The sequence below is a fragment of the Meles meles genome, chromosome 1, assembly GCF_922984935.1.
Source record: "Meles meles chromosome 1, mMelMel3.1 paternal haplotype, whole genome shotgun sequence".
NCBI lineage: Eukaryota > Metazoa > Chordata > Mammalia > Carnivora > Mustelidae > Meles > Meles meles.
The window spans coordinates 182,554,422-182,571,474 of NC_060066.1; the positions used below are offsets into that span (position 1 = coordinate 182,554,422).

General features: G+C 58.7%; 2 protein-coding genes across 6 annotated transcripts in view; one reads left to right on the top strand and one right to left on the bottom strand.

The window, feature by feature from the left end:
• The window catches only part of SLC6A9 (solute carrier family 6 member 9), a 31,746-nt gene extending 18,381 nt beyond the window's left edge, over positions 1 to 13,365 (top strand). For all 5 annotated transcript variants that reach the window (XM_045978970.1, XM_045978978.1, XM_045978982.1 and 2 more), the window contains 11 exons: positions 281 to 412; positions 823 to 1,093; positions 7,115 to 7,247; positions 7,466 to 7,600; positions 7,692 to 7,795; positions 8,214 to 8,451; positions 8,542 to 8,676; positions 8,785 to 8,884; positions 8,974 to 9,074; positions 11,801 to 11,971; positions 12,085 to 13,365. In XM_045978970.1, coding sequence (XP_045834926.1) covers positions 281 to 412; positions 823 to 1,093; positions 7,115 to 7,247; positions 7,466 to 7,600; positions 7,692 to 7,795; positions 8,214 to 8,451; positions 8,542 to 8,676; positions 8,785 to 8,884; positions 8,974 to 9,074; positions 11,801 to 11,971; positions 12,085 to 12,279 — 1,715 coding nt within the window. In that variant the 3' untranslated portion in view covers positions 12,280 to 13,365. The remainder of the gene's footprint in view (positions 1 to 280; positions 413 to 822; positions 1,094 to 7,114; positions 7,248 to 7,465; positions 7,601 to 7,691; positions 7,796 to 8,213; positions 8,452 to 8,541; positions 8,677 to 8,784; positions 8,885 to 8,973; positions 9,075 to 11,800; positions 11,972 to 12,084) is intronic.
• CCDC24 (coiled-coil domain containing 24) lies at positions 13,365 to 16,887 on the bottom strand. The gene is made up of 9 exons (XM_045979004.1): positions 16,830 to 16,887; positions 16,475 to 16,648; positions 16,079 to 16,254; positions 15,831 to 15,947; positions 15,264 to 15,341; positions 14,726 to 14,780; positions 14,191 to 14,260; positions 14,003 to 14,081; positions 13,365 to 13,919 (listed from the first exon to the last, which is right to left on the bottom strand). Exons 2-9 carry the CDS (start codon positions 16,598 to 16,600, stop codon positions 13,682 to 13,684), a joined length of 939 nt encoding a protein of 312 aa, XP_045834960.1. The 5' UTR covers positions 16,601 to 16,648; positions 16,830 to 16,887; the 3' UTR covers positions 13,365 to 13,681.
• Between the last annotated feature and the right edge of the window lie 166 nt (positions 16,888 to 17,053).

Sequence of the window (17,053 nt, forward strand, 5' to 3'; positions counted from 1 at the left end):
TTTGAGGATCCCAGCAACTTAGGTTTGTGACTGCTTGGTGAACCCATCAAATCCCACCCTAATATGGTGGGTCTGGGGCCTGGGTTCTGTTCAGGAAACCTCTGCCAAGTTCAAAGGTGGGCTGTGGGTAGGATGCCTCAAGCCCCAGGCTCCTGCTCAGTGTGTGGCCCACCCTCCTCGGGCCTTAGCTGATCGTGAAAGTTTTGCTGTTGGGTTGTCAGCAGGAAGAGGGTGGGAGCCCCCAAGCCCACCCTGAGCCAGACCTTTCCCTGCCTGCCAGGAGCCTTCATGTTCCCCTACTTCATCATGCTGATTTTCTGCGGGATTCCCCTCTTCTTCATGGAGCTGTCCTTCGGCCAGTTTGCAAGTCAGGGTTGCCTGGGGGTCTGGAGAATCAGCCCCATGTTCAAAGGTGAGGCCTGGGGAGGGTACACCAGCCCCCCAAGCCCACACACATGCACACACACGCACGGGCCTCTGGGGCCCTACTCACCCATCTGTACAAACACTGCCAACCTCCCTGGAGCCCGGTGCTGACCCCAAGCCCTACATCAATGGCCAAGGCCATGGATGCATGCTGGGATCGAAGTTTACTTGGCCTCCACCCGCCCTACCTACCACGTGTATCCATAAAGCCCCTGGGCTGCCCAGCTCACCCCTGCTAAGGCCTTGACCTGTCCCTTCGATGGCCCTCCACAAAAGCCTGCCCCAGGGGGGCGGGGCGGGGGCCCTTCAGCGTTAACCTTGCTAGTTAACCTTGCTAGTTCAGCGTTAACCTCAGCTAGTTGCATGAGGCTGCCCCCCCTTCCCTCCCTCTCGCAGGTGTGGGCTACGGCATGATGGTAGTGTCCACATATATCGGCATCTACTACAACGTGGTCATCTGCATCGCCTTCTACTACTTCTTCTCGTCCATGACGCATGTGCTACCCTGGGCTTACTGTGATAACCCCTGGAACACGCCTGACTGTGCCGGGGTGCTGGACGCCTCCAACCTCACCAATGGCTCCCGGCCCGCCGCTCCGCCAGGCAGCCTCTCCCACCTGCTCAACCACTCCCTCCAGCGGACCAGCCCCAGCGAGGAGTACTGGAGGTGAGGTCCCGCTGGCCCTGACTGAGTGGGGGGTGGGGTGTGTTGCGGGGGTGGGGAGGGCGGTACGACATGGACACCTGGCGCCAAGCCTTGGCTCTCCCCGCCTCCCCCCCACCCTCCCTGCCCAGCACCTCCCTGTCCAGCAGCCCCCAGCCATCGGGCAACTTTCTGCTGAGCAGGTAGGGGGCTAGGACTGGAGCCGGGGAGAGGGTCTCAGGAGCTTACAGACAAGCTCAGGAAAGAAGGCTGACCCAGCCGACAATGCCGGAGGGCTAGACACTGAGTGGAGCATCCTGACCAAGGTGCGGTGAGGGAGGGAGGGCTCCAGCAGTCGAGCACGGAGCAGAGTGGAGTGGGGACAGCGGGGCGCCTTCCCTGTGAGAACTGTGTGAGCAAAGTCCTCAGGTCCCAGAGGAGCAAAGGCTGGTCCTAACCCTGAAGGGAAGCTCTTCTGCTGAGACTCACAGGTGTGTGGGAAACTCCTGGGACCTAAGGGAGCCAAGGAGGGGCACCAGCCTTCTTGGAGAACTATGAATTAAGCGTAGACATACCACTGCCAGGCGAAGGGAGCTGTAGAAGTTTCCTGAGCCCAGGGCTGTCATCATCAAGCTATGCTTAGGAAAGACAGCCTGGCACTAATATGGTGACAGAGACGGGAGTCTCAGGCTGCTGCTGGAGTGTTCTAGAACACCTTGTCCCCACGGAGTAGGAGTGAGGGTGCAGAGGGAAGTCCTGACGGAGACTCCCCATGTCTTGTTGGGGAACCGGTGGGAAGAGAGTGTTGTGGGCCTGTGGGTAGGGCACGTTAATTCATTCCACATCTACGGGGTCTGCTCTGCCAGGTCCTGGGTACCATGGGGTCTGAAGAGCCCAGAGGCGCTCACCTGAGAAGTCCACAGCCCTGAGGGGGTCCGATTAGGGCAGAGGTGTGGTGGGGGCACAAAGAGGGGGTGACCAGTTCTGAAGGGACGGGGACAAGAGGAGGTGGTCCAGAAGGCTTCCCCTAGGAGGGAGGAGGGAGGTGTAGAAGGGTTAGGAGAGACATGGGAAGGTAGGCCATGGCTGCGTGGTGGCGAACTGGAGACCAGTGGGGTAGGAGAGTCCAGAAGGCTCATAGGCACAGGGCTTCCCTTGCTGGGCTGAGGTTTGAAGTCTCTCCACCAAGTGGCAGAGAGCCATAGGTGAGAGGGCCGAGGCCCCGGGGAGGCTGGAAGTCCTAGCAGGTCAGTATCCTCTGAGCCTGGTCCCGGTGCTCTGACCCCACGGGGCCCGGCTTCCCTGCACCAGCTGCTATGCTGTGCCAACGACGTTCACAAACAGCTAAGATGTGGTCGCCTGCCATCAGGGGCTCGAGGTGTAGACAACAGCGCTGCTGCCTCCCAGCGAGGGGCAGGCAAAACTACCGCCAGGTTGACTCAGCCCCTCAGTCGCTAGACAGATCATTTCTTTCTTTTTTTTTTTTTTTTAAGATTTTATTTATTTGACAGAGAGAGAGAGATCACAAGCAGGCAGAGGCAGGCAGAGACAGGGGAGGGAAGCAGGATCCACTCTGAGCAGAGAGCCCAATGCGGGACTTGATCCCAGCACCCTGAGATCATGACCTGAGCCGAAGGCAGAGGCTTAACCCACTGAGCCACCCAGGCGCCCCTGGACAGATCATTTCTTGAGCACCTAGTGGGTACCAGACACTACCATTGGAAAGGAGACAGCGTGAGGACTGAGACACTCAGCCCCTGCCCTCATGGAGGTCCAACCTACTGGCGATTTACTGCCAGTTAGGTGTTGTGCTACATTTGAGGCACGGTGTGGGCTGGGCAACTTGATCTAGACTTGGGGGGCGGGGAGTCTGGGGAGCACAAAGCCTCACCCACACCCACCAGGCTGCTTCCGAAGCCCTCACCCTAGCAGCTGTCTGCCAGAGAGTCCCAGCTAGCTAGGGCCAGCCAGGGCAAAGTTCTGGAGATTTTATCCAGAGGGGAATAGTCCTCAAAGAAAACTGCTCATGGGTCGGGAGGGCTCACTGGGTGGCCCATTGAACTCTCCTCAGTCAAGGCTGGAGCCAGGCCTGCCTCACTAGCCACAGCCCCAGCAGGACTCCTTCCCTACAGGATGGCTCCCTGCTGCCCCCTTCTGGAAACCCTGGGAAAATGACCCTTGAGAGGCCTGCCCAGACTGGCTTCTGCAAGGAAGTGGGGAGAGCAAGCATCCCCATTTCCTGGGCTCCTACCATGTGCCAGGCATATTATCTCCTGTCCTAGTACCCCTGTTTTTCAGATTCAGAGGCTGATGTTCAGAGATTAAGGAACTAGGCGGCCACGCTGGGTCAGGATACACTCCTTCCCCCGAGTATGAGTCAGGCCAATGGTATGAATCAGGCCAATGAGACTCTGCAGGTGTTCTTGGCCCACGCTCTCCAACAACCCTTCAAAAAGCTGTGTGGTCACAGTGGAGCCCCACCACAACCTCGTTTGCTAGCTCGTGCAGGTAGTATAAAATAGTCCCATTTTACAGATGAGGGAAGCAAGTCAGAAAAAAGATTAGGAGACACTTCTAAAGCAAGAGAAGCACAGAGGACAGATTTCTGAGCCCCAGTCTGCCTCCTTCCCACCCTCTGGCCCATGGTCTCCTCTCTCCTACCAGCCCTTCAGTCTTATTTCACGATCATCTGCGTGCTGGTCTGATTCAGGCCCGGAGGCCCTAAGAAACAACCAGGCCCTCACCTCCACAGCCTGTGGAGCCCGGAGCACCTGAAACCCAATGGGACTCAGGCCCCAGCACCTTGCTCCCAGTGTCTTCATGGCAGCTCTGGAGTTGCACAGACCTCCCTCAGATCGTGGCTCTTCACTTATCAACTGTTTGGCCTCAGGAGACCACCCAGCCTCTCAAAGTCATAGCTGTTCATCCATGAAATCGGAGGGGGTCACAGCACCAACCTTGTTGTAAAGAGGAGATGAGATCAAGCAGTTGGACCACGAAGGACAGGGACGGGTGCTCAGGTAGCACAGTGATGCCTGCCGACGAGCTCTAGCTACTGCTGGAGACGCAAAGAAACAGATTAGGCTGTTTTGTTCTCAAGGAGCTGATCGCCAGGCTGGGGCAATTAAAAAATAATGCAGAATAATTCCAGAGATGTTATGCATCGAGAGCCAACTTGTAAAGATGTTGGGTTCCAAGAGTTCTTAGGTTAATTGATCTCAAAAGCACATGATCCCAAAACAAAGCAAAAAACTAAATATGGTGCCATAAAAAAGAGAGGTAGAATTCACTACTTGGTACCCAGGCTAGCATTCTAAACTTTGTTAACCCCCTGGTATTGTAAATATAATATAAATGATTAAACAAAGTCATATAAAACACTACCAGTTGAGCATACATAATTCGACAAAGTTTAAAAAAAATCTTTTGAACAAGAAGTGGTTTCTTTACATGGAATGCTGTTGCCTGAAGTAAGGCAGGTCTGAGGGGTAGAAGCAGAAGGACCCTGTGGCTGTTCTAGAGGGCAGAACTTCCCAGCACGCACATGCCCCGAGTAGGTGTGCCCCGTAGGGTGGGGCCTGGGCAGCCTGGAGCCCCCAGCCCAACTGCCTTCAGCTTTGAGTGATTTCGTCAGTTTACCCCCAATAGCTCCCAGAATACTTTTTCTGTGTACGATGAAGGAAAAAAGATTGAAAGCACTGTCGAAGGGGACCAGGTGCCTCTTGGTGGTGGTCCCGCAGCTCCTGAACTTCTGCCATCCCCTTGCCTTTGGTTCACCCTTTGACCAAGAGCCTGGAGCTGGGGGCGCAGAGGGACGTGTGGGACAGCGCCCTCTGCGGGTTGCGGTGCAAAGAGTGGCCTCGGGGAATTTCTGTGGCTGCAAAGAGACAGGCCTGAGGAGCAAACACCAAATCCCAGGCCTGGCAACATTGTCCCATAAGGGGACAGAACAACATCGCATCACAAGGTATTAAAAATGTCGCCGTGAGGTTTGAGAACTGACTTGGAAAAAAAAAAGTGAGAATAATTGAGAATGATAGAGGACAGTCTATGAGCTATTCTGAGAGGTCCTAGCTGTGAGAGGGGACAGAAGGGAGCCTGTATTTACCTAAATCCAGCTACAAATTATGCTAGATTGGTGTTATTATGCCCATTTCACAGATGAGGAAACTGAGGCTCAAGAGCTTGCCTCTTGCTCATCACTTCTGACCTGGACAACTGCAATACCAGGCTGGTCCCCACTCCCAGGTTCTGTCCTTTCCACTTCCGAATCCCTTTACCACGGTGTTCACTTACTCATTCATTCATTCATTCAACAATATCTTTTGTGTAGTGCTCCGGGCCAGGCACTATGCTAGACAGTGGGGGAGCTGGGTACTCCTGCCTTCCAAGAAAATGGATGACAAACAAAATAAACTAGGTTTAAAAAAAAAAAAAAAAAAAGGAGATGTGTGCTGTGGAGAAAAATCTAGCAAAGGGGGTAAGGGGTGCTGGGCAGGGACCAGGGCTGCCATTTTAAGCAGAGTCGCCAGAAAAGTTCCCTTTGCAAAGAGGGTACCTGGAATAAGTACCTGAAGGAGCTGAGGAGGGAGAAGGCGATGCCAACAAACCCAGTGGTATAATTTGTGGGGCCCAGTGTGAAATGGACATATGGGGCCCCCTATTCAAATGTAGTCAGAATTTCAAGATGTCAATGGCAGAGCATTAAGCCCAGCACAAGGCCCTTTGAAGCAGGGGGCCCTGTGTGACTGCACACGCCTCACACCCATGTTTCTATATGGATGTCAGGGGAAAGAGCACTCCAGACAGACAAAAGCTCATGCGGGCAAAGGCCCTGAGGGAGGTGCCTGGCATGGTTCAGGAACTATGTGGAGCCCCATGCAGCTGGGGCAGGGAACGGGGCATCGAGTGGGAGGACAGGAGACCAGAGGGGATGGCAGACTGGGGACAACGACCACTTCGGGCCTTGCAGCTACTGTAAGGACTTAGGCTTCTCCCTGGTGAGAGACGGGTGCTGCTGCAAAATTTTGAGCCAAGGAGAGACCCTGAACGTGCTCTTATAAAAACCCTTTGGAAGCTTCCCATTGCTCGCAGGATAAAATTCAAACCTCTCAGCCTTGCCTTTCATGGCTTCTTACAATCTGGCTTCTTCCTCTCCTTCATCCTTCTCTCTCTTCCCTCACCTTCTGTTCCAGCCTTGCTGAGCTACTGACAGACCCAGGCCAGGCCACATTCTTTCATGATCCCCTGTCCTGCTGCGAGCTGCACCCGCAGCCTGGCATGCGCGTCCTCTTCTCTTCACCCACCTGTTCCCTTCCTCACATCTTAGCTCAAGCCTCACCTCTTCTGGGAAGCCTTCCAGAGTGCCCCTCCGCCTGGGATCGAGATCCCCTTCCTTGGTGCCCACGTGCCTGATGCGGGTCTCTGTGCCCAGCACCTATCACAGGGCCCAGCCCATAAGTGTCCCGTTGATAGAAAAGGCACTGCTGGGGCGGTGTAGGGCACCAGATAGAGCCGCACATACATAGGGGAGGAATTTGGGTTCAGGCCTAGGCCTGCGTGCGCCAGAGCCTCCAATCTTTGCTGAGCACTCCACCACCTCCCTCAGCTCATCAGGGATGGAGAAGCAAGTGCGGGTGGAGAGTTCCCAGAAGACTTCCTGGAGGAGGTGACACCTGATAGGATGTGTCCATTCTAGAGAAGAGGGCATTACTAAAGGAAGAAAGGCACAAGCCAGGGTCTGGGATGGGCCCGAATAGGGGCGGGGAGACCTTGACACCCCTGGGGCTGAGGAGGCTGGTCCAGGCTCAGGGTGTTACCTCCGGGCGCCTTTGAGGGTCCCGGAGGGGCTGCGAGCAGTGGTGAAGCAGGCAGAAGGAGGTGGGGTGGGGCCTGTTGGCCTCGGGCCTTCCAGTGGCCCCCTTCTTCCACATGCCGGGACCTCATGAGAAAGAAGGAACCTGCCAGGTCGTGCCCTGGGCCTTGGGACTCAGTTGCTGGGCATCAGGGGCCCAGGCCTCAATAACAGAGTGTCCCCTTCCCCAGGCTGTACGTGCTGAAGCTCTCAGACGACATCGGGAACTTTGGGGAGGTGCGACTGCCCCTCCTTGGCTGCCTCGGTGTCTCCTGGGTGGTGGTCTTCCTCTGCCTCATCCGAGGGGTCAAGTCTTCAGGGAAAGTAAGTACCCCTCCCCCAGCAGGATGTGTGCCCACCCAGGAATTCCCTGCCTCCCCTGCTGGGGTTTAGCGTGTAGGGCTTGGGCACAGGCAGTGATGAGGGGACATGGAGGGAAGGGAGGGGCCAGAGGGCCGGTGGTGGCTGGGGGGCCAGGCAGGGGCTGCCCAGGGCAGGAACAACAGCTGGGAGGAGCCCAACGGAGCCCGTCTTGCGCACAGGTGGTGTACTTCACAGCCACGTTTCCCTACGTGGTGCTGACCATCCTGTTCGTCCGAGGTGTGACCCTGGAAGGAGCCTTCACCGGCATCATGTACTACCTGACCCCCCAGTGGGACAAGATCCTGGAGGCCAAGGTGGGCCATGGAGCGTGGCCTGGAAGGGGCGGAAAGGGGCCGAGAGGTGCCTGCCTCTGACCCCAGCTCCTCTGCCCGTCCTGCCCCGCAGGTGTGGGGGGATGCCGCCTCCCAGATATTCTACTCACTGGGCTGCGCCTGGGGAGGCCTCATCACCATGGCTTCCTACAACAAATTCCATAACAACTGCTATCGGTGAGACTGCCCCCACCCCCGCCCCTGCCCTGCCAGCCCCGGGCTGCCCCCTCTACCCTGCAGCCTTCCCCAGGCTTTCCCAGATCCCCAGACCCAGTGCAGCCTCCTGGGCCTCCCCCAAGGGCCCTCTGTTCCACGCATGGCCTGGAGGTCCTGGGAGCACTGGGTCTGGAGTGGGTCACTGGAGAATCCCGAGAGAAGAGGATGGGGAATGGTGATGCCCTATGGGTCTGTGGGGACTCAAGAGGCTCAGCCCACTTAAAAAGGCCAGGAGCAGACCAGAAAAGAGGTTGAGGGGGATTCTGTTCCTAGAATGTTCCATCTCAGGTCTCCTCCCTGCCCGACTGGGCAAAGGGAAGAGGGCAAAGGGAAGCCAGCTGCTCGTCTTGAAGCCTGTTTCCCTCCCTCCCCCTCCAAGGGACAGCATCATCATTAGCATCACTAACTGTGCCACCAGCGTCTACGCCGGCTTCGTCATCTTCTCCATCCTGGGCTTCATGGCCAATCACCTGGGTGTGGACGTGTCCCGTGTGGCTGACCATGGCCCTGGCCTAGCCTTCGTGGCTTACCCCGAGGCCCTCACCCTGCTGCCCATCTCCCCACTCTGGTCCCTGCTCTTCTTCTTTATGCTCATCTTGCTGGGGCTGGGCACTCAGGTAGGAGGTGTGGGACATGGGCCAGGGGCCCGGTGAAGGAGGAGGTGGGGCCAGAGGCCAGGTCCCTGCTCTGACAGCCATACCCTGCAGTTCTGCCTCCTAGAGACGCTGGTCACAGCCATTGTGGACGAGGTGGGAAATGAGTGGATCCTGCAGAAAAAGACCTATGTGACCTTGGGTGTGGCCGTGGCTGGCTTCCTGCTGGGTATCCCCCTCACCAGCCAGGTAAGACCTGAGGGAAAGCCTGGGCTAGAGTGGCCAGGGTAGGGGGGTTTCTGGGGCCAGAGATCGGGGCCTGGGGCACTCCCGACTCAGCTGCTCACTGGCCCGTAGGCAGGCATCTACTGGCTGCTGTTAATGGACAACTATGCGGCCAGCTTCTCCTTGGTCATCATCTCCTGCATCATGTGTGTGTCCATCATGTACATCTATGGTAAGTGCCCAAGCTTCTGTGTCCTCTCGCGTCCCAGGCCCTGGCCTGCCCACGCTGCCCTGCCAGGCTTACTGACACCCCTCTCTCAGGGCACAGGAACTACTTCCAGGACATCCAGATGATGCTGGGCTTCCCACCGCCCCTCTTCTTCCAGATCTGCTGGCGCTTTGTGTCTCCAGCCATCATCTTTGTAAGTTTCTGGTCTGGCCCCTCCCTCCCTGCTGCCCCCCTGGCAAGTGTCCTTCTATTGGGAACCAGCAGAGGGAGCTTGGGAGCCCATCCATCTGGCCAGAGCTCCCCCACGGGGTCTCCGCTGGGAGGGGCCACTGGGAGTCTGAAAAAGGTTGCTCAAAATCAGGTGGAGACTCAGAACCACCCAGGCACCGGCCTCGGTGTAGGGAGGGAGCTGAGAGCCTTTATTCGACTGAAGAAAGCAGACTGGTGGCTGCTGAGAGCTGGCCCTCCCTCCTGCCTGTCCCCCATGGGACTCAGCAACCATTAGTGATATGGGTGTCAGCCTTGCTGGGCCTCGCTGAGCTCCCATCTCCAGTCCCTCTCAGCCCAGGTGCTCGGGGTACGCAGTGTGAATGCATGGGTGTTCCAGAAGTGGGTTGTGCGCGTCAGATGTCAGCTCCAGACTAGAAGCAGCCTCCTAAGCCTTCCAGGCACCAGAGTGGCCTGGCTCTGGAGAGGGAATTACTCTCGTTCCACCGATAATCAACACCAGGGAGACTCCCATCAGGGAGTGGAATTTCTGCACGTTGTTCACGGATCAACTCATGTGATCCGACTCTCCAAGGTATCATTGTCATTCCCACTTGACAGATGAGGACACAGAGGCACAGAGATGTTCAGTCATTGGCCCAAGTTGACACAACTAATAAAGGGCAGAATTGCGCTTGGAAGCCGGTGGTCCCATCTGGAGCCTGTGTGCTGGGCCAGGCTACACCAGAAACGCCTGCAGGAAGGCGGACTGGTCCACGGGCTAAAAACCATCTGATTTTGCTCCTTTATGCCCAGGGTTGGGGGAGGAGCCACAAAGTGTTTGACGATGGAATGGTGGCTCCACAGAGAAGAGGAAGGGCCACCTGAGTGACAGAAGGGTGAGCCTATGGCAGGGGCAGCAGTGTTCAGTCATGTCCCTGTCATGCCCAGCCTCTCTGGGCCACAGGGAGCTCTGCACTGAATTTCCACTTGAACTCCTATTTCTGGGGGAGGGAAAAGGCCCCTGAGGCTGAGGAGGCCTCTGTCACATGGGGTGTGGGATCTTCCTGGAGGCTGGCACAGCCACCAGCCCTGGCCACTGGCCCAGCTGTGAAACAGGAGCAACGGAAGCCTCCTGTAAGTGGTGGGAGGCGGGGGAGGCCAGGCACTGTGGCCAAGCGCGAGCCCCCTGAGGGCTGTGGCTGAGGCCGAGGCCCGGGACCCTCCGGAGGGGAGCTCACCCTCCAGAGCTCCAAAGAGGCTGCTACCCTGGGCAGAGACTCCGGGTACCAGCCAAGGCAGAGCAGGAGGCAGGGAGGAGACAGACACAGGAAGGCTTCCGGGGTTTGGGCAGGGCCATGGCAGGCTGGGGCCAGGTCCCATGTCTCCGCGAGATTGAGACAAAGTGGGCAGCACCGTCTCTGAGCTCAGAAAGCCAAACCGGAGTCGCCCTAAGCCGAGGACTCCGGGCCCTGTGGACCCATGTTTCTGGGCTGTCATGTCTTCTTTGGGGGCTTTACTTCTTTATATTTCTGAAAGGCTCTTTTTGACAAACCGTCTTTCTGTCAGCTGAGACAAGGGACTTGTTTACACCTTAATCAGCATCTAGTTCCGTTCAGGAAACTTGTCCCAAGCTCCTACTATGCACGGCTTCCGGGAGGGGGCCCCCTAGTGGATGTGGATCTCGCCCCCCGCCCCCCCTGAATTTGGGCACCAGGACACTGCTGAGGGCTCAGGAGGCGGCTGCTGAGGCCCCCCTGGGAATGGCCCATGAGGCACCTGCCCATCTTTCTGCTTCCTTAGTTTGTCGTCGTTGCTGTGGCCCCGGGGTTCATTTCCCATTCCACTCCTCTCTTTCCAAATCAATTCCCAGTCCCCAGCCTGCCATTCACCATTTCTAGCCTTTGGAGCCTCCGCTGTGGCTCCTAAGCCTTAGACAGGTGGGGCTTGGCCCTATCCTCTCCTGCATCGCTCCCATCTCTCTGCACAAGTCAGTTCAAATCAGCAATGAAGTTGTGCCAGGCGCTGTGCCGGGAACTGGAGACCCTGATGCGGTCCTAGGAGGCCCCAGGCCTATGGGAAACATGAAACAAGTGCTCAGCAGTTGGAAAATGCCGTTGAGAGTCCTTTTAGAAAGAGGGATGAGAAATCTGGAAAGGCTTCTTGAAGGAGGTGGCATCTACATAGGGTCTGACAGGAAAATGGAGAGGATTCTCCAGAATAAATGAAGAGGGAGGAAAATGCTGGGTGCAGCCGAGACACTGAGACCAGGGTGAGACCAGGGTAAGAACCCTAAGGCCCAGGATTTGGCAAAAGGGAGCCATCGAGAGTCTCTGAGCGGAACTGACTGACTGCAGAGGTGGTTATCAGTTGTTCCCTGGCTGGTTCGGGATTATGGTGCGGACAGACCTCTCCTCCTCCACGATGCCTGATGCCTACCTGTCCCCCAGGCCCTGGACCCCTGGTTCCACCTGCTTTTTCCCCTACCCAAACCTTGACATTGCTCCTGTCCTGCCCCAAACGCCTCTTCCTAGTTCCGGAGACCAGAGAGGAAGGGGAAGGGGTGCTGGGCGGAGGGCCGAGGACTGGAGAAGGTGAGGATGGCAGGGGTGTGGGTGGTGGGGACACGGAGGGGTGGAGGATGGAGGGGCGGGGATGCAGGGGCGGTGCTGGGCTGGCCTCAAGGGCACTCCCTTCCCCTACTGTCTGCAGTTCATTCTCATCTTCACCGTGATCCAGTACCAGCCAATCACCTACAACCACTACCAATACCCGGGTTGGGCTGTGGCCATCGGCTTCCTGATGGCTCTGTCCTCCGTCATTTGCATCCCTCTCTATGCCCTGTTCCAGCTCTGCCGCACAGATGGGGACACACTCCTCCAGGTGAGGGGTGGGGGCAGACCACAGCCAGGTGAACCGGGAAGGGGTGGGTGGATGGAGCTTCATGGCCCCCTTCTGAAGCACCCATCCACCCTCCATGTCTACCTCTCCTGCAGCGTTTAAAAAATGCCACAAAGCCAAGCAGAGACTGGGGCCCCGCCCTCCTGGAGCACCAGACTGGGCGCTATGCCCCCACCATCCCACCCTCTCCCGAAGACGGGCTTGAGGTCCAGCCGCTGCACCCGGACAAGGCCCAGATCCCCATGGTGGGCAGTAACGGCTCTAGCCGCCTGCAGGACTCCCGGATATGAGCACAGCAGCCCGGGGAGGCCCCACCCCCGCCCGTGCTCCCACCACAGAGACTGGGGAGAGAGGGGATGGGTGTCACCACCTGCCCCTGCCATGCCCTGGCCAGGGCGGCTGCTGTCACCTTGGTCACCACTGGTAGCGTGGTCATTTGTGCTCGTGTCCCCAGTGTTTACAGGTCCTTTGGATGCCAGGATGGCAGCTGGGAATGGGTGTGGGCGATGGGAGGGTTGCTGGGGGTGGGGCCAAAGCACTTTGGAGGGGGTCTCGGGCCAGGTCCCCAGAGATCTGCTGGGCTTCACATGGCCTCTGATGCCCTCACACTCTGTCCGGAACTGCGGTTCTAGGTGGGCCCCTACCTGTGCCGGTCCTCAGGCCTCCAACCTCCTGACCAGTGTTCCTGCCCCCAGAGCAGACCCCAGCCTCTGCCCAGGCGAATTTGGGTCTTCCTATCCAGGGGCAAGGTGAGGGGCTAAGGGGCTGTACAGTGTTATTTGTCAGGCTGTGCTGCCCAGCCCTGTTTGTCTGTGTAATTATTTTTGTAAAAATCGTATTCTCTGTGGTTGCCACTCCCATGGCCCCCACCTTGGGCCCCTCTGTCTTCCCTGCCTGCCTGCACCTCACTTGGCTGCTCTGGGGTTTCTGCACCTCATTCCAGCCCTGGCTGTCAGGCCCAGCCAGCAGAGGCCCATGACCCAGTAGCCTGCCCAAAGCACTCGTTTCTGGGGGGTAGGAGTGGGGTGCTGCTCAGCAGGAGGTTTGAGCCCAGAGCCCTGGGGAAGGGGACCTTACACGAAACCCCCTTGCCCTCTCTCCACCAGGCTAAGTCCAGTCCTCCCAAACTGGGCTGCCCTTGTTCATGTGCCAAATGGCCCCATCCTGCGTGCCCCATCCCCTCTGGAGCCAGAGCTCCTTCCCCCCCAGCCCCGCAGTGTCTGTCTGTCTATCCTCTGTGCCCCTCTGTGCAGTGACAGCCCCGAAGAGCCGCCTCTAATCGTCTGTAGCAATAATGGTGCATCGCCCACCCCTACCCATCCGTGCACCACTAGGATTTTAAAGTTCATAGATTTTAATGAAATTTCTATTCCTGACTCTGAGCTGCTGCTGTGCTTTGTCTGAGTCCCCCAGGGGGACAAGAGTCGGGGCCGGGATGAGACCTCTGCCTGCCAGGCCTTTGTGAAGGACCGGAAGAAGAAAGGCCAAAGGCTCTGATGGTCAGAACCAGACACCAGGGGCTCAGTGAGGGGGTGGGGCAAGAAGGGCCAGACAGATGGAGAGCCTTGCGTCCTGGCTCGGGCCCATCCAAAACTAGATCTGAAGCAGGCTGGGCCACAGCAGCTGAGGGGTGGGCAGCAGCAGACGGGGTGAGTTCCAGCAGATGCCAAGGCCTACTTGACAATCAGCCCTTCAGGTGGAGGCCTGGGTTGTTGCGCTGGATGCTGGAGTAGACGCTGGCCTTTCCCCAGGGCTGCCCTGAAGCTTCCGACCCCAGCGGCAGGTGGTAGCCAGGTGTCGGATGCGGGGGCAGCCCTCGGGAGGGGGGGCGGGCAGGCAGCGCTGGCTAGGCCCTGTCCAAACCCCAGCCGTCCCACGGGGGCAAGGCCGGGGTCTGAGACCCGGGCTGGAGGATCCCACGGGCTGCTGCCTGAAGAGGAAAGAGCAGCAGTGAGCAAGCAGTGGCCTGACCCTCTGGCCACCCTGTCCGGCCGGGCCACTGCTGGGGTTGACCTGAGGCTGGAGGAGACATGGGAGGGCCTCAGAAGTGCCTGCAGCTCCCGGCGCATGGCTGCCTTCTGCTCCTTCAGCTCTGCGGGAGAGGCACCTCTGACACACAGCACCCAGCAGCTCTGGGCCATACACCAGTGTGGGGTGGGAGCAGGAGGCTGGGTGCTCCGGGGCCTCCTTGGGGTCCTCACCTGCCAGGGTGGGCACTAGGCTTGCCTCGGAGGGCTGGGGTGCCCCTGTGTACTCCTCTTCCAGGCAGCGCTGCCGGGAGAGCTGTCTCAGTGCCCGGCCTGAGGCAGGGGTGGGACAGGGCAGGGTGCAGAGGCCAAGATCCCCCATGGCAGGGCCCTTCAAACAGGCTCAGGCAGCCCATAGGGGTGGGGGGGACACTAGCTCCCCTGAAAAGCCCTTCTTGGTGAGGGGGTGGCTGGCTTGGACTCAGACTTAGGGAAGGGAAGGAGGCAAAGACAAGGGACAATTCAGCGAGTTAATCTAAAAGTGCTGACCTTGGGCTAAGGGGCTCAAACAGAACCTTCTGGATTCACACACATAGGGACTGTGCACATGTGAGAAATGGCCACAGCACCCACACACACCTTTCCAAGCACATGTGCACCCAAACAGACAGACAGACACACACATGGCTCTCCCGTGCCAGGGGAGAGGCTGTGGTGTCTACACTTGGCAGAAAGTCTCTGGGCAGGGAGGCCCTGGGCTGCTACTCACCTGCAGGACAGGGATCATCCTCTCCAAGGTGTGACACTCCTCCTCTAGGAGGCTCCTGGGACACATGGGAGTATGGCAGCCACGGCCAGCTCCGCGAGACCCAGTCTCATTTAAGCCCTCCACCCGGCCCCTAACCTCCAGCCTCCCCACTGCTAGGACCTCAGCCCACCCTGCTCTCTGGGGCCAGGCACTGGCTGCAGCCTTCCACCTTTGCCAGCCTCTGCCAGGACAGGATGTGTCCTCCCTGTGCCAACCTCACAGTGCCCACCAGCCTCCCTTCTGCATTCCTGCAGGGGCCTCCTCTAGCCTCCCTTCTCCTCCACATCACAGCCCCTTCCCAGCTTAAAACCCTGCCACAGTTCCTCCACAGGGGCCCTGCAGCAACCCACCTTTTCCACTTGTCAGCCTTCCTCTCCTGGTCCCCACCAGGTGTGTGTCCCCCTTTTCCTCTCCCGCAGTCCAGTCCCGGTACTTGGAGACCTGTCCCAGCCCCATCCTCCCTGTGTCCACCCCCACCACGCGCACTCAGGAGCCTCACCGCAGGTGTCCAGCAACCTGGTCGATGCTGGACACATTCAGTTGGTCCTTGATGATGCTGAGGTCCCTCTGACTGCTGCTGGCAGATGAGGTCACTGTCACTCTCCCCATGTTGCCTCACCCCAGGCCTTCAGGATACAAATGCCACTCCTCCTAGACAGTTCTGTGTCTTTTCTCACAAAGGCAACGTAATAGACCGCAAAGGGGAGGAGTTCTGGAGCTTGGGTTTGCAAAGGGGCTCTGCCACCCTTCAGTGTACATGAACTTGGGCAAATGGATTATCCCTTCTGAGTTTCAGTTCCTCGTCGGTAAAAGGGGGCCATCATTCCCCTAAAGGCTTGTGTGAGAACTAGAAATAAGTGGCTGCTTACACACTTGTGAACATGCTCCTTTTCCTTTATCTCAGGCCGTCCCCAGCACTCTCTAGCCCAGCTCTCTTGGATCCCTACATATGGTTGTAGGAGGTCCAGCTCCAGGCCAGGAACTTCTCCGTGGAGCCAAGGGGAACCACCTGCTGGGGTCCTCTGCCAAGCAGGAACAGCTCCCTCCTCTCCTACCACCACTTTACCTGGGTTCACCAGCTCTCATCTGCAATACCTCCTGTTCTGGCAAATCACACCTAGGCTCCTCCAAGGCAAAGCGCAGGACCCTGGGGTTATACTGGACCCAAGCCTGGGTCTGGTCCCTGCAGAAGGTGCACTGAAGGTAATTCGGGGGCTCCTTCCAGGGAACCATCAAAGGCAATCCTGGCCCCTTATCAGGCACACGGCTAGCCCCTCTTAGTTCTGCCACAGGGCCTAGGTCTGAGGTTCCCACCTGCCCTCGCAGATGGCCTTCTGGCGGAGCCCTAGGAGCAGCTGCCTCAGTTCTTGGCGCATGAGGTCTCTTAGGAGGGGCGGTGGTGCCAGAAGGGAGGAGAGATCAGAGGTGGGGCGGGAGCCAGAGGCTTGGGAGGATCGAGCCTCTTGGAGCAGTGACTGTAGCATCACCACCTGCAAGGAGAGCTGGGACACCTTGCAACTCGGGAGAGAAGTGACGGAAGTGAAGGGGGCTGGGGGACTGAGGGGCAGAGCGGAGCCAAGGGGGCTGGAGACGGTGAGATCCGGCAAGAACTCGAGAGCTATCAGGCAGGACCGTGACCCGGAGGAGGTGGGGTAAATCACCCGAGTCCTGGGACAGGCCTGGAGTGTGGCCCATCTGCCCACTCCCCACCTCTGCTCGTAGCTCCAGGCTCAGGTCCACCGTCGTCTCCCCCAGAATCCTCTTCACTTCGGGTCGCTCCGGGAGCGGAACGTGCTCCTCTACCAGCTCCCACAGAGACCGGGAGTCCCGGAGCATGACCCGCCCGCGCCGCCGCCCCCCGACGAGCGGCCCGGGGCTCGGCACCTGCGGGAGAGCAGGTTGCCCGGCCGCGTTACCTGGAGAAGGCCGGTCGCTCAAGGGTGGGCCCCGCCCACTCGCGCCCCGCCCCCTCCTCGCCTCACAGGCCACGCCCCCAGCCCTTCGCTCTCACCTGCCGGCCCAAGCCCCACCCTTGTTCTGCCGCTAGTCTCGGCGACTGAATTACCCGGTCCGGAGCCGCCGGTCTTTGGCGCTGTCCCTTCTGCCCCGCTTCTGGCTGACTCTTGGGGGCCACGGTTCCCCGTCACGGCCCCCAGGAGCCGGGAAGTGGGATCCCGGGCTCTAGCCCCGCCCCTTCCGCGCGGCCGTCACCCGGGAAACCGCGCCGCTACCCAGGCTCCGCCCCCTGCCATTCCAGGTAGGGTGTGCGGTGCGGGCTAGCAGGGAGTC

Bases quoted from the DNA above. Each gene is read 5' to 3' on its own strand.
- CCDC24 (XM_045979004.1), bottom strand. From the start codon at position 16,600: ATGCTCCGGGACTCCCGGTCTCTGTGGGAGCTGGTAGAGGAGCACGTT. The intron at 14,261-14,725 runs GTGAGTAGCAGC...CTCTCCCGGCAG, and splicing joins GGATGATCCCTGTCCTGCAG to CGCTGCCTGGAAGAGGAGTA. The intron at 14,082-14,190 runs GTGAGGACCCCA...CCTCTCCCGCAG, and splicing joins CCTAGTGCCCACCCTGGCAG to AGCTGAAGGAGCAGAAGGCA.